Source organism: Mus musculus, chromosome 5 (genome assembly GCF_000001635.26).
Source record: "Mus musculus strain C57BL/6J chromosome 5, GRCm38.p6 C57BL/6J".
Lineage (NCBI taxonomy): Eukaryota > Metazoa > Chordata > Mammalia > Rodentia > Muridae > Mus > Mus musculus.
Window position 1 is genome coordinate 143,895,089 of NC_000071.6, and position 14,794 is coordinate 143,909,882.

General features: G+C 47.4%; 2 protein-coding genes across 4 annotated transcripts in view; one reads left to right on the forward strand and one right to left on the reverse strand.

The window, feature by feature from the left end:
- The window catches only part of Eif2ak1 (eukaryotic translation initiation factor 2 alpha kinase 1), an 84,926-nt gene extending 77,297 nt beyond the window's left edge, over nucleotides 1-7,629 (forward strand). Inside the window, exons 12-15 of one of the 2 annotated variants that reach the window (NM_013557.2) lie at nucleotides 2,077-2,188; nucleotides 2,387-2,469; nucleotides 3,926-4,159; nucleotides 6,697-7,629. In NM_013557.2, coding sequence (NP_038585.2) covers nucleotides 2,077-2,188; nucleotides 2,387-2,469; nucleotides 3,926-4,159; nucleotides 6,697-6,801 — 534 coding nt within the window. In that variant the 3' untranslated portion in view covers nucleotides 6,802-7,629. The remainder of the gene's footprint in view (nucleotides 1-2,076; nucleotides 2,189-2,386; nucleotides 2,470-3,925; nucleotides 4,160-6,696) is intronic. The other variant, XM_017320685.2, reaches the window with a different exon arrangement.
- On the reverse strand, nucleotides 7,616-14,751 carry Aimp2 (aminoacyl tRNA synthetase complex-interacting multifunctional protein 2). Of its 2 annotated transcripts, none has more exons than NM_146165.2 (4): nucleotides 14,613-14,751; nucleotides 11,461-11,667; nucleotides 9,477-9,708; nucleotides 7,616-8,102 (listed from the first exon to the last, which is right to left on the reverse strand). In NM_146165.2, exons 1-4 carry the CDS (start codon nucleotides 14,625-14,627, stop codon nucleotides 7,714-7,716), a joined length of 843 nt encoding a protein of 280 aa, NP_666277.1. In that variant the 5' UTR covers nucleotides 14,628-14,751; the 3' UTR covers nucleotides 7,616-7,713. The 2 variants fall into 2 exon arrangements, with proteins under 2 accessions (NP_666277.1, NP_001165617.1); NM_001172146.1 differs by having other exon boundaries at nucleotides 14,493-14,751.
- Between the last annotated feature and the right edge of the window lie 43 nt (nucleotides 14,752-14,794).

The following is a 14,794-nucleotide window of genomic DNA, read 5'->3' on the forward strand; positions in this document are numbered from 1 at the left end:
TAGAATTATGTTTGTCAAAAGAATCCTTTGTTCGTTCTTTTTATTTTTTTTTTCAGTTTTTTTTTTTTTTTTTTTTTGAGACAGGCTTTCTCTGGAAGTCTCTGTGTAGATCAGGCTGGCCTCAAATGTAGAGACCCACCAGCCTCTGCCTCCCAAGTGCTGGGATTAAAGGCGTGTGCACTGAATCCATGTTATACTGGAGCCAGCCCGAGATTTTGTTCCCTCATTTATAGTACCAATTGCAAGCATCGTTTCTCAGCTTTTACACCAAACTGGCACCTTATGGCTAAAAGCATTTCTCTTTTCCCTTACATATCAACTATAATTAAATCTAATAGGACCAAGTGAGCTGGCCAGGGTAAGATGCCTGCCACCAAGAATGAGCACTTGAGCTCCACCCTGACGATCTACACAGTGGGACTCCTGAAGGTTGTCCTCTGACCTCGCTCGCCATGCCATGCCATGCCATGCCATGTATGCACAGTTTTTTAAAAAATTTGGAGGAGCTAGAGAAAGTACCCAAGGAGCTGAAGGGGTCTGCAACCCTATAGGTGGAACAACAATATGAACTAACCAGTACCCCGGAGCTCGTGACTCTTAACTGCATATGTAGCAGAAGATGGCCTAGTCGGCCATCATTGGGAAGAGAGACCCCTTGGTCTTGCAAACTTTATATGCCTCAGTACAGGAAAACGCCAGGGCCAAGAAGTGGGAGTGGGTAGGTAGGGGAGTGGGGGGTGGTATGGGGGACTTTTGGGATAGTATTTGAAATGTAAATGAAGAAAATACCTAATATAAAAAATTTGGAAATGGAAAAAAATAAAATGGAAAAAAATTATTCATTTATTTTATGTAGATGAGTACACCGTAGCTGTCTTTATGCACACCAGAAGAGGGCATTGAATCCCATTATAGATGGTGTAAGCCACTGTGTGCTTGCTGGGAACTGAACTCAGGACCTCTGGAAGAGCAGTCAGTGCTCTTAACTGCTAAGCCATCTCTTCAGCCCTGCACATACGATTTTTAAAAAACCAAACTCTTAGCAGGACCAAAATAGAGTAGGACATATATTAACATAAAAGTGAACTACATTTAATCTGTTAGCTTTAATTTTAGTAAAATCTTTTCTCCCAGTTACATGGTGATGTTGTTGCTATTATTCAAAACAGTCTCTTGCAGCTCTGGCTTGCTTCAAGCTTGCTATGTAGTTGAGGATGACCTTGAACCTCTGATCTTGCCACCCCCTCTCTAGTGCTGGATCGCAGATATATATATATATATATATATATGTGTGTGTGTGTGTGTGTGTGTGTGTGTGTGTGTGTGTGTTACTTTATGCCTTGTTGGAGTGAGGTCACAGTGCTTTGTTCGTGCTACATCAAAACGTTCCTCAGCGGCCAGCACTCAGCAACCTTTTTACTTTGGTGTGTGAGTGTATGTGTAGCATGCTCAGTGTGTGTGGTGTGTGTGTCTATGTGGGTGGCATGCTTTGTGTGTGTGTGTGTGTGGTGTGGTGTGATGTGAATGTATATGTGGTGTGTGTGTGCTCACATGCTCATGTGTGTGTGGGTGTGTGTGTGTGTGTGTGGTGTGTGCTTGTGTGTGTGAGCCAGAGGAGTACTTTGAATGACCTACTCTATCACTCTCTCCCTTATTATTCTCTTGATGCCGCATCTCTCACTGAAGCGGCTGGCAGCCAGCAAGCCCAGGGACCCTCCTGTGTCTTCTGTATGATGCCAGAGTTACAGGCACTCCTGGGCCACACCCAGCTTTTTACCTGAGTGTTAGAGACTCGACTCTACGCCATGTGCTTGCACAGCCGACACCTACTCACGGCGCTGCCCCCCAGCCCAGCAGCTTTCTGTTTGCTTGAAATAGGGCTTTTGTTGTATAGGCCTTGATAACCTTGGACTCACCATGTAGCCCGGACTGGCTCCATAGTCACAGCGACCCTCCTGCCTCCGCCTCCCAGTTGTGGCATCACAGGTGTCAGCCTCCATGCCTGGCACTCAGCAACTCCTAAGTTTTTACTCTTTGTTTTAAGACAACTGAGTTGACTTCTCTGCTTATTTGTAGCCTAGAAATATTTTTCTTCATGGCCCTGATCAGCAAGTAAAAATAGGAGACTTTGGTCTGGCCTGTGCAGACATCATCCAGAATGCAGACTGGACCAACAGAAATGGGAAAGGTAATTATTTATTTGTTCACTTATTTTCTTTATCTTTGCATTTAAAAATTAAAAAGAGACCTAGTTGAACATGTCCTTACATACCGAGAGTCTTAGAGCTTCCATAAGTGAGGCCAGCAGGCGGCCGTTCCTTCAGGAGCGGCAGAGAGAGGTCTGTGTGCGTCACAGTAGGTTGCTTAATGGCCCGTTCAATTTTAGGAACACGGACACACACATCCAGAGTGGGGACTTGTCTCTACGCATCACCGGAACAGCTGGAGGGATCCCAGTACGATGCCAAGGTACTGTTTGTTCCCCTTCCCTCGGTTTGTCAAGGATCAGCAAGAGCAGCACCATCCGTGCAGTTCTGTGGCAGAGGTGCGCCGGCCATAGCTGAGTCTTGCAGGTGACCTGTCATGTCAGACAAGCCAGCAAGAACATTCCCTTTAGGCTATGTGACTATTTCAAATTCCCCGGATGGCACTAAATGTTGAAGTCAGCCTTCCCTTTTAAATGTCACCGTTCATGTCAGGAAGCTAGGCTTGATGGAGGTCTCTTCAGTCAGTCCTTCTCTGACTGGAAACTTAGGTAAACAGATGTTCCGTGTGCCACTGACTCCTCTTGAAAGAGAATATAGATACTGTAAGGTCTTAGCCCTCTTTATTCCTTGAGAAATGTTAAAATAGTCTCTTCTATTTGAATTTGAATTTTTAAGCATTCTACTTTTCCCTCTGTACTTTGCTGGGTTTGTTTCTGTGGAGCTGAGGACTGAAGCCACGCCTTGCATGAGCGAGTCAAGTCCAGCACTGAGTTCTGTGCTCCAAGCGCCTTTTTCATTTTATAAGACAGGGTCTGTATGGCGCCGCCTAGCTTCCGACCCCTGAGTGCTGGGATTGCAGGCATGGGCTACCAGTTACGGTTCTTGAAATAAATCCCTTTCCACTACCGCAGCCTAAACAGTGATCTTTCTGATGCATCATTTCATTTTGGTTTTTAGTGACTGGAAATGAGTTGCCAGGAAAACTCCTTCCTGCTCTTAAGAGCCTATCTTCCTAGTAAGCTCCCGTTAGGGAGAGCAGGGCAGGTTTCTGCACGGCGACGAGCAGGGCAGGTTTCTGCACGGCGACAATGCATGGGGCTGGCCAGCTGGCTCAGTGGCTAAGAGGCTAAGAACCAGAGTTTGGTTCCCAGCACCCATAGCAGGCTACTCACTTGGAATTCCAGTTCCAAGGAATCTGATACCCTCTTCTGGCTTTCACACATTTTACACACACACACACACACACACACACACACACACACCAAAATTGGTCTTGAAAAAAAGCGCTCAATTATGAATAGAGGCAGAGGTTAGCCTTAGTAGGTAGGACCTGGAGACAGTCTGCTGTTGCTAAGACAGGAGTCATGAGTTTGGTCATTTTGCCTGGGTCATTCTGTCAGGCCTGGATTATGGTGGGGTGGTGGGATGATGTCTCTGTTGGGTAGGGCAATGACGGTTGTGTCTTTTGGGATACCCCTACCCTTCATCTGACCACTACCTTCCAGGCTTGTGTATGCCCTCTGGGTATCAAAGGGATGGGGTTAGGAAGGTCTCAGACATCTCTTCCCTGAGGCAGATTCCTGCTTTTGAGGCCTGAGACACCCTTCTTTGGAGATGCTATAAGGCCTCCTCCATGCATCCTTACTTGAGAGACTGTACTGTTAGACATGCCCTCCTAACTGTTAACACACTTTGCATGCCGTTTCCCTCCTCTGCAGTCAGATATGTATAGCTTGGGTGTGATCCTGCTCGAGCTCTTTCAGCCATTCGGGACAGAAATGGAGAGGGCAACAGTCTTAACAGGCGTAAGGACTGGTCGGATACCCGAATCCCTCAGTAAAAGGTGTCCGGTGCAAGCCAAGTATATCCAGCTCCTAACCGGGAGGAATGTGTCACAGAGACCATCTGCCCTTCAGCTGCTGCAGAGTGAGCTTTTTCAAACAACTGGAAATGTATGTAGCATTTTCTTGTTTAATAGTTACCAAATACTTTGGGTTGGGTATGATTCCAAGAGTCAGTCAGTCTGTCTATCCATCCATCCACACACCCACCCACCCCGATGATAGTTTTATTAATTTTAAAACATATTTTTATTTTATTGTGCATATGAACAAAGTGCACACATGCCCTGTTATACCTCTTAAGTGCTGGGATTGCAGACTTGAACTGTCTACTCCCAGAGCTTTCAATAAAGCCACAACTCTGAGGTTGACATTGCTAATCTCAGCTGGGCATGGTGGCGTACACCTTTAATCCCAGCAGTCGGAAGGCAGAGGCAGGCGGATTTCTGAGTTTGAGGCCAGCCTGGTCTACAGAGTGAGTTCCAGGACAGCCAGGGCTACACAGAGAAACCCTGTCTCGAAAAACAAAACAAAACAAAAACAGACATTGCTAATCTCCCTTTCACGGGTAAGGAAGTAAAGATTTAAGTTAAATAATTTGTCATACAGTGACAGATACTATTCCTTCTAAGTGCATTATACTTGTTGTAATTTAGAAATCTAGAGGTCTTGAGTCTATTTACCCTTAGCTTTCAGGCTGTTTTTTGTTAGAAATTTCTTGGCAGACGCCTCCCTGTGCTGGTGAGATGGCTCAGCAGTTAAAGGCACTTAGCAGACAAACCTCACACCCCAAACTGGATTCCGCAGAACCCGTGCAACAGAGCACCCCACAAAACCTTGTACTTTGACCCCCATATATGGTCCAGAGCATGTGTACATCCCCTCAACCATAAACACACCTAATGATAAAAATGAAACCCTGCCCTGTACTAGGGACAGACTATTTGACCCCCAGCATGGCTTCACAGTAATTTTAAGTACAGATCATCAAAGCAGCATCATTGTTTCACAGTGGCCGGTGAAGTTGCATTTCACAGCTATGAGTTTGGAGTTTATGGAAACAAAATAGCTAAAGCTATAAGTTGTCTGAGAGTTTCAGGTACTGAATTGGCACAGAACCCGTAAGCATATCTATGGTCTACGTAAGCTTCTGCACACTGCCAACTACTGTTCTAAACTTAGTCGAGGCCTTAGGTTTCCTGGGTGTTTGTTGTTTTTCTGTCTTCACGTAACTCAGGAGGAATGTTTTCTTTTTCTCTCCTAACCATGGATTGATTTCCCCAAATGATTGTACTAACGTACTGGGTAAAAAGGCAGTGATTCTCGGTAGGAGTGGACAGTAGTGGTAGGCCCGGCCTCTGCATAGCTTTCAGCATGCCACTGTCTAAGCTGCCTTTTTCCTGCCATATAGCTATGGTGCCAAAATACCATCTCCTCTGCATGTTGAGATAGGTGATGCATCCATTTCTTGCTCTAGAAACCTACGTTTTCATTAAAGGTTGATACAAAATATATTCTTATTGAGGCTGGCCAGCAGAAGTTCATGTGCAAAGTTTACATGTTAATCATGGATCCAAGTTACAGATGTGTGTGTAGGTCTATATACATACACACATATATGTTTAAACTAGGTTACAGTTCTGTGTTGGGTCACATTCATAGCTACCTCCAGCCTCATGCCGTCAGTCACTGTGGCCAATGGGCCCTAGGCTGGTCCTAGATGCCTAGTGCTTTGCTACTGAAAGTATGGTCTCTAGACCAGCAGCTAGCAGCAGCCAGCAACCTGCATTCGAGCAGAATCCATGGGTTACATTGTGTTTGGATAGTGGTGCATGTCAGGCTTTCCAGCTGCAGTCTCCAGGTCAGCAAAGGACTGTGAGCATCTGACACCCTCTCTCCTCTCCACTCCCCTAACCACCTGGCAAGTTCTGGGAGGACAAGGGGTAGAGTATAGTTCTCCACTTTATGGATCCCAGAAGTAATTATGATCGGCACTAGCTTGTGAACTGTTTATAGTGATTACCTGGAAGCTAAGCTGGGAGGTGGTTAAGGAAGCTGCTTGCCTCAGAAACATCAGTGTTGGAAAAACAGCTCAACAGTTAAGGGCCCTGACTATCAAGTGTGGTCATCAGTCCAGTCCTCAGACACAAATAGTGGATGTAAAGGATAGATGGGCAAATCTCTTCTGATAGCCAAAAGTGCGTCCTAGTACAAATACACCCATACACAAAAATATGTAAATGTTAGATCTAATTTCTAAATTAAAAACAAAACAAAAATATTTAAATAGCCATGTCTGGTGGTGAGCTGGGAGGTGGGAAGCCGCAGATCCTTGGAAGTCCATGATCCAGCTAGCTTGGCCTGGGTGTCAGTAAAGTTCCAAGTCAATGTGAGTTAACAGATGGACCACCATCAAGGACTGACAGACTTTGAAGGAAGACACCCAATGAGCTGCAGACATAATCTTTGTTAATGGATTGGGCTGAAGAATATCAATTAATTGTAGTCGGTACTCTGTGGCAACTTGACACTTGAGCCCCACAGAGGTGACTAGTAATGTTCAGAGTGTGACAGCTGCTGTTGAGACCCAGCAAGGATGTCTGAACACTTGGGCCATTTTAATGGAGTCTAAAATGTTTTCTTTCCAGGTTAATCTCACATTGCAGATGAAGATAATAGAACAAGAGAAGGAAATTGAAGAACTAAAGAAGCAACTAAGCCTCCTTTCTCAGGACAGAGGGCTGAAGAGATGAGAGGGAAAATGGGGCCTACCCTGTGGCCTGAGTTATGCCGCCAAGCATGTGAAAGTGGACTTGCATTATAGTCAATAGGAATGTACATTTCCAACCCTTAGTGAGGACAGGTGTGACTCCCAGTTGTACTGAGAAAACCTATGTAAAGACTTAAAAGGACCCCAGCTTCCTTTCCCTCAACCCTTCCATGACCCAAGACTGGACTAAATGAAGCCTCTTCCTCCCACCTCCTCCAAGTTTTGATTCCTCAATTTCCTACTCAAATGTTACTCCCCACCCCTGAACCTATTTTTTTAAGCTCTGCCTATTGACCAGGAATCCTGCCTTCCTTCCCGAGGGCTGTACTACAGAATCAGTGCTCCCTCCCCACACCCGCTTGCCTGCCCCAGGATGACTGCCAGCCTGGCTGCTGTTGCTGTGGCAGCTGCAAGTCTTCCCTGGTCCTTCTGTACTGCTGCCATGGCCAGTTACCAGGACACTTGATCACTCCTTGGCTCAAAATGTCTGTGGGCTCTGTACTGCCTGGAAGGTCAGAGTTCTGCTTCGAAGCACTGTGCACTCTTCCAGCCCTCTGTTCTTTCCACTTGGCATCATCCTGCAGCTTGCCCTAAAGTGATCTCAGCAGCTAAAATGTCTTCTACCTTTATTCTGTATAGTCTCCCATGATCCGTTGCCTCCTTAAAGCCCCAACTCCCCAAACCACCTGAAGTCCTCAGATAGCAATCTCTGACGCCATAAAGTGCCTGCCTCTGGCTGGCAGCCATCTCAGTGCACTGCACTTGGTTTTACTCACTTTAAAATAAAATAAACTCCATAGATGATATGGTACTTTATTGGACAAGTCCCTTTCTGACAACAGACTGGAAGCCGTACCATTCTTCTGTTGAACCCTGCAAGACAAGCTGCTCGAATTCACTTAAGGAGCTGAAGGGCAGTGCTGAAGGGGGCCAGGTTTTCACAGGACTTAAGCCACCGCTGCACATTGGTGGGTGCTGCCCCACTGCTGCCCCCAGTCTGCTGGAGCACAGACCACAGCACCACATCTGCCACAGTGAGCTCATTTCCAACCAGCCACGGGCTCCTCCCCAAAGCGGAGTTCATAGAGCGGAACACGGCCGCTTTTTCTTTACTGCTGCCTTCTCGAAGCTGAAACATGGCGATATCCACCCAGCTATCGATGAGGGTGAGGGTGACAGCATTATGCTTCTGGCCAAACAGAGAGAACAGGAAACGTGCGATGTTCCCTTCTCCTTCAATGGGGCACATGGTTTGTACACTGAACTTCATCTGTGTCTTGGGCACTGCAAAGGAAAAGGCCACCAGAGTCAGTGTGTCCTGTGTGGAAGAGGGAACTCATCACATTCATGAGCTGATAGCAAGATCATCTTCAAAAACATGACCCAACATCTGTAATATGCAAGAGCCTTTAGGTTTTCTGTTTGCTTGGTTTCTCAAGACAGGGTTTCCCTGTGTAACCGTGGCTGTCCTAGAACTCCCTTAGTAATCTAGGCTGGTCTCAAACTCAAGAGATCTACCTGCCTCTGCCTCCCAAGTACTGGGACGAAAGGCGTGCGCCACCACTGCCCAGCTGAGCCTTTAGTTTTTACATTTTTGTTGTTTCTGAGACAGAGTCTCCACTATGTTTCCTTGGCTTGTTCGATAGATCACCTGGCCTGGAACTCAGATCCACTTTACTCTGCTTGCTAAGTGCTGGGATTAAAGGTGCATGCCACACCAGCTTCTAAGTGCAACCTACTCCCTTCAAAAAGTGATCAAGGCCCAGTGAGATGACTGTGGGTACAGGCTCCTGAGTTCAGTCCTCAGGGCTTATAAGCAGAACACAGGACAACGTAGAAGACTTGTTCCTGACCTCTACAGGTTTGCTTCCATGCAACCACACACATACACAATGTATGCTTAAAAAGAATTTATAAGTGACTAGCCCTTTCCGCTTTTGTGTTTATAATGGTCTTCATCAAGCTAGACAGAACTCAGACCATCAATTCCATCCCCTTGCCATTAACTTTGGAGGCTACAGCCCAGAAACTAGACGTTCCATTGCTTGCCCAGGGCAAGGATCTCTTCACTCTGGACGTGAGGCTGAGGGAGATAGCACTGGGTGGCTCAGCATAAAGGTGCATGTGCAGAATTCTTTCTCTGGAAGTTGAGATAAGAAAACCAAAGGCCAGAGTTTGGAGCTAGCTTGGGTTATGAATTGAGACACTGTCTCAAAATAGGACAGGTATCACTGAACGGGTGACAGGCAATAATGTGTTTCTACCTAAATGAAGCTCAGGCAGGAGAGGTATTTCTCTGTGGAACAATGAATAAATAATACCCTGCTGTCCTTTACAGGTCAAACAGAAAGACACTGTTGGTGTTCCTTGTTTTTTAAATATGACCAGTGGGGAGGGATAGCTATTTCCTTGGTTTGCAAGGTTGCACAGGAGGACCCCTTCCTCCAAGGCTCTGCTTCCCTGGAACTGTCTCACTGAGAAACCCCTCATTCGGAACACTGAGGGCATCTGGTCTCAGACTTACCTCCCTCTCCAGTGGCCCCACAAGCTGGCTAGACATGGAGAGGATCTCACCCAACAACAATCGGCTGTAGTTAGTGCTGTGGATGGTCCCACACCTTTGCTGCCTAAGTAAGTCCAACCCAGTCCCACATTTACCATTCTTCCAAATCAGAGTGAAGCCCAGCTGATACTCGTGGCGGGACTGCTTCCTAGCCTGCTCCCCGAAGCACTTGACAAGATTCTCGGGCACATTCTTGACAGACGAATGTGTGTGCACAGTGGACAGGACCCTGTAGCGTTCACAGAGCAGCCTGTGCAGCACAAGCAGGGACAGTGGTGGGGAGGCTGGGTTTGCGTTGATCACAATGTCTTTCAGCGCCCCATAGTCCTGAGGGAGAGACCAAAACACTAAAGCCAACAAAAGCCAACTGGCCAGGTGAGGTGGCACACACCTTTAATCCCAGCAGTCTGGAGGCAGAGGCAAGTGGATGAGGCCCAGGTTAGCAAGGGCTACACAGAAACTGTCTTAAAACAAAAGGGCCATCTGTGTTCACAAACGAACTAGGTACTACCCCCCACAACTTCAGGGTCTGATTGAGTCTCAAATCCCACTTAAAGATGCTGCTGTGACCCCACTTGACAGCTGGAGAAACTTGAGTCCTGGGGAGGTAAGCAGGTTATCCAAAGTCACTGAGCTCAGTAGGAAGTGCTGACGGACACAAGCCTGTAGGTCAACACTTTCTAAAAGAGGTAGGAGGATCAGGAACTTGAGACATTCATCTATAAAGTGAGTCTGGGGCCAGCCTGTGCAACATGAGAACCTATCTCAAAACAACAAAACCCAGAATTGAGAAGACAGCTCGGTCTGTAAGGTGCTTGCCCTAAAACATAAGGACCTGAGGTCAACTTCAAACCCAGGTGAAAAGCATGCTTGCAATCCCAGAGCTGAGGAGGTGAACAAAGGCTAGTCTGCAGGTCTGGCCAGCCAGGTGACGGTGAGCTTAGGTCAGTGAGAGACTGACAACCACATGAGCATCAGCCGAGAAAATGCCTCATCGCAGGCTGTCACATCATGCATCCGTGTGCACATGAACCTGCACACACACAAAGCACACAAGAGTGAGATGTGGGCTCCTGGTTCAGAGTCTTGACTTCATCCTCCACACCATGTCAGCCTTCCCAGCACACTGTCAGCCAGCACCCTGGCTGTGCATGTTTCCGGACTCGCCTCCTCAGGGGTCTGGTCAGGTCTTGGTTGCTTCCTCAGTGCATGAAAATATGCAGGACAGAGAAGGCAGGAGACAGGACAAAGTGCAGCAGAGGCACCAAGGCTGTCAGAGCTCTGGGCGAGTCACTGCAGCACTTGCACCCTTTAGGTGTCTGCACTGTATTGTCAGAGTTCTAGGGATTACTTATGCGGCTTCTTGGCCTACTCCACTGCTGGTCCTCTAAGTAAGTTGAGTCCTATAAACTTCAATCATAAATGTTAGCTGGTACATTCATTTTCTGTAGTAGCACGAGAGCTGCTGCTGACCTGTCTCTCCAGCTCCGACAATCTATCCTTGATAGACCAAACTTAAGCACTGGAGCTGGCTCGTTGCAAAGTACTGCAACGGGGGAGGTGAGATTTTTACATCTGTGAAGCCAGGGCATTTCCTCAAAAAGAGTAGGGGACACTTCTACTCTATCTAGTGGCATCTAGAATATGCTGGGATGCCCTTTCCTCCCAGGGCTTAGAGGTAGCTGACACAGACTGGGACAACAGGATGCTGGGACTCTAGACCTGCCTTTTCTGCTCTCTCCTCTCTCTCTCTCTGGTCACCCCTCACCATACCAAGAGGCCTTATAGCTCTGGGTGTAATTGCTCCATTTATTTTTTTGAGCCAGGGTCTCCTGTAAGCTAGAACTCATGATCCTCTTAGCCCAGCCTTGAAGCTCTGGGATCACTGGAGTGACCCCCACAACACACACACACACACACACACACACACATACACACACACACACACACAAGCAGCAGCAGCTCTAGGTGCAATCATTTAGAGAAGAAAGAAAACGAGTGCTTTACTCCACCTCTGAGAACTACAATGCCAAGCCACTGGCCCCATGTTTTGGCACTCATAGACATCTGGTTTCTCACCTTTCCAAGCACGGAATTCAAGTCCAATGTGTTTGTGGCTAAAGTTGTGGGCTCATCAGCTTGCAGGATGTTGGTTACGTCCAAGTCTGCATCTGGGGTGTGAATCATCTTTGAAAGGCCATCGACTGCTGCCTTCAACTCATACAAGCGTTTTAAAATATCATCTTGGCGAGATTCAAGGGCTTGCAAAGAAGGCTCGGATGTTTCCTAAAGTTAGTTTATCACCAAATTAGTTTGCCACCAAATTTCCCCTGTCTAAAAACACACGGCTCAGTATATAAAAGGTGTTTTACTGGCAGTCCTGACAATGCATTCCATCACCCAGACCCCGCTGAAAGGAGAGACCCAGCTCCGACAAGTTGTCCTCTGGCCTCCACATGCATGCTATGGTAGGCGACCTCCTCCCCACCAAACAACCTCCTTGTTACGTGTTGTTCAGGATGACCTTGGGCTTCTGGGCTCATGTGATCTTCCTACGTAGGCCTCTCATTGTACCCAGAATCCTTTACTATCAGTAACAGGCTAGTTAAAAATACTTGGTTTAAGTCATGTATACTTATAATTCCAACATTTGGGAGGTTGTGGCAAGAGGATCAAGAGTTTACTGCCTCAGCTGTTGCATAGCAAGTTCCAGGCCAGCATGGGCTACATGAGACAGTCTCAACCACACACCTTCAAAGACTATGTCTGAATGAGCAGACAAAAGATGGGAGGAGGACAATAGAAAATAATTTGTTTAAGAAAGGGGAGAAAGGACCTCAAGGTTTTAAAAATTATTTTTATGTGTATAGGTGTTTTGCCTGCATGTCTGTCTGTGCGTGTGTGTACCACTGTGCCTGGAGGAGAGCAGAGAGCATAGGATATCCTGGTAGCAGGATTACAGTCAGTTGTAAGTCTCTCTATGGGTTCTGAAAACCAAATCCAGGCTCCCTGCAAGAGCAGAAAGGTGTTAAGCAGTGAGCCATGTCTTTCAGCCTGGAACTCAGGCTTTGAAGCACCCTCCAGTTTGGAAGCCTCTCCCTGGAGCAAGTGATCAAGTCTGAGCACTGCTTTAAGGCAGCACTGGCATTCTCCTATCTTGGTCATCTGGAGCAGTCACTACTGAGAGAGTAACTCCACAGAGAGCCAACAGCTCATCCTTTGTACCAACGCATCCTCTTTGCCAAGTACAGTCTGGCATGCATTAAGAAACCAATCACAGTTGCTATAGGCTTTATTTCGTTTTTCTACATTTATTATGTGTGCACATGTGACTGGAGGTCAGGGGACAGCACAGGGGCATTGAGTCTTTCCTTCCATGTAGATTCCAGGGGTCAAACTCAGATGCTCACTTATGGGGCCAAGACGGCGTCTAGCTGACGGACCACTGATCCATGTCTGCTCTTGTTTTCATAGTTCCGCAGCTGGACAACTGTTAATACCACCAGGTTCTGAATTAACCACTTCTCTCCCAGTGTAGGCAAAATCAGGGATGACAAGGATCAGGAGATGCCCACAGCGGCATCTCTTTACGTATTTATCCAAAATGCCCCATTTTCTATCTGCTGGAAATCTGGGCTGCGATAGATAATCAGTAGAAAACTGAAAGGGGTGGGGAAGAACGTAAAAGGAAGAGCGCGACAACTCCTAAGGTTGGAGGGTAAAGTTTATTGTAGATAAAAGGGAGAGCAGAGGCAGGGACAGCTGGAGAGTCCGGAGTGAACGTGGCCAGCCTGAGCTGGGACGTTGGCATAGCCAAACGGCTTAGTTATGTAGCAGCCAGAGGAGCTAGGGAGAGGGAAGCCCTGCTCAGTTCTGGGCTGGAGATTTCAGGGTAGGGGATGGGGTAAACCAACCAGGAGGCCCTGTCACTGGTAGAGACTGAGGGGTGCTGGGTGGACCTGAGGGCCAGTGTCTGCTTTGATATGTTAAAGGGCACCTCAGTTAGCCATTTGAGACCTAACAAATTTTAGTCTTTAGAAAACGAGATGGTGGGAGGCAGAGGCAGGTGAATTTCTGAGTTTGAGGCCAGCCTGGTCTACAGAGTGAGTTCCAGGACAGCCAGGGCTACACAGAGAAACCCTGTCTCGAAAAACCAAAATAAAAAAAAAAAAGAAAGAAAGAAAATGAGATCAAACAATAGTGATAAGCATGGTAAGATAATTGTTCTGAGTTAGGCAGGCACACACTTCTAACCCCAGCACTTGGAAGCTCTTTCTCCACTGGTGGAGAAAGGGCTCAAGATTATCTTTGGCTGTAAGAATCCCAGGACAGCCTGGGCTACAAAGGCACTGTTTCTGCCCCACACTCCCATGGCCAGGAAACACGAAAAAGGACCTCAACTTACTTAGAAACTGGAGACATCCAAATTAAAACTACATTAGGATGTCTCCATTATCCTGCTGGTAACAGCTTAAACCTGTATAACCGCTTTGAAAAAGAACTTAAAAAGTGGAAGGCAAACCTGCCCACTGGGCCAGGAATTCCATTCCTATACAGGCTATTTATGTTAGCTAGTCTATAAATTCCAGCGCCCATGAGTGAGGACCGGGCAGATAAATAAGCGGGGTGTGGCCAGGAACAAGATCACTCACTATCGTTATAACAAAATCTTGTACAGTATGCCAGACAACAGAACACATACTATGTTTCCAGACCATCAAGATTATATAGCTTAAAGATAGCCTCCACAACCTAACCGCGAAAAAAACAACACATAACTACAGTAAAAGTCGGGACCTCTTGTGGAAAAGTTAAACTGGGAAGGATGGGGCACTAAACCCGTCAACCTGGGTTATGGTAACCCTGGGATCGCTCTGAAAATTCCTCCGAATGAGCATTTTTCGTGTTGTTCACTTTTCTGTGCGCCTGGAGATCGTGACAGGAACCCACAGCAGCACTCATCTAGGAGGATTTTGTCGGACCCGGCCGCAGAAGGGACCGGGACCCTAGGCAGACACAGCGCCGGCGCGCTAGACTGGACGAGGGATAGGGCAGGGTGCGGCGCGGCACGAACGGCGCCTGCGCACCAGGCAGGGGCCGCACGCTCCTACCTGCACGTGGCCCGCGTCGGTGGCGGGGCTGGTGGTCTTGCTGTGCACGTTGGGGAGCCGGTACATGCAGGTTGGAAGCTCTACATGCAGAGGTGCGCTGCCTCCATGATAGGGCTTTACCTGGTACATCGGCATGGTGGGAACCCAAGGAAGGTAGCGGGCGAGGGACAGGAACGCTCAGAAGCCACCCAAGGCCACCTCAGACAGCAGCCGCCTTCTTTCTGACTCTGCTGCTGGCGTTCCGGAAAATGAAGTCCCCGAGCTTTCATTGGCCGGGCTGGTCTAACGTCACCAACTTGACC

Excerpts from the sequence above, each read along its gene's own strand:
- Aimp2 (NM_001172146.1), bottom strand. The coding sequence starts at position 14,627 with ATGCCGATGTACCAGGTAAAGCCCTATCATGGAGGCAGCGCACCTCTG. Across the intron at positions 11,668-14,492 it reads CCGACGCGGGCCACGTGCAG|GAAACATCCGAGCCTTCTTT; the intron begins GTAGGAGCGTGC and ends AACTAACTTTAG. Across the intron at positions 8,103-9,476 it reads CACTCTGATTTGGAAGAATG|TGCCCAAGACACAGATGAAG; the intron begins GTAAATGTGGGA and ends TTTCCTTTGCAG.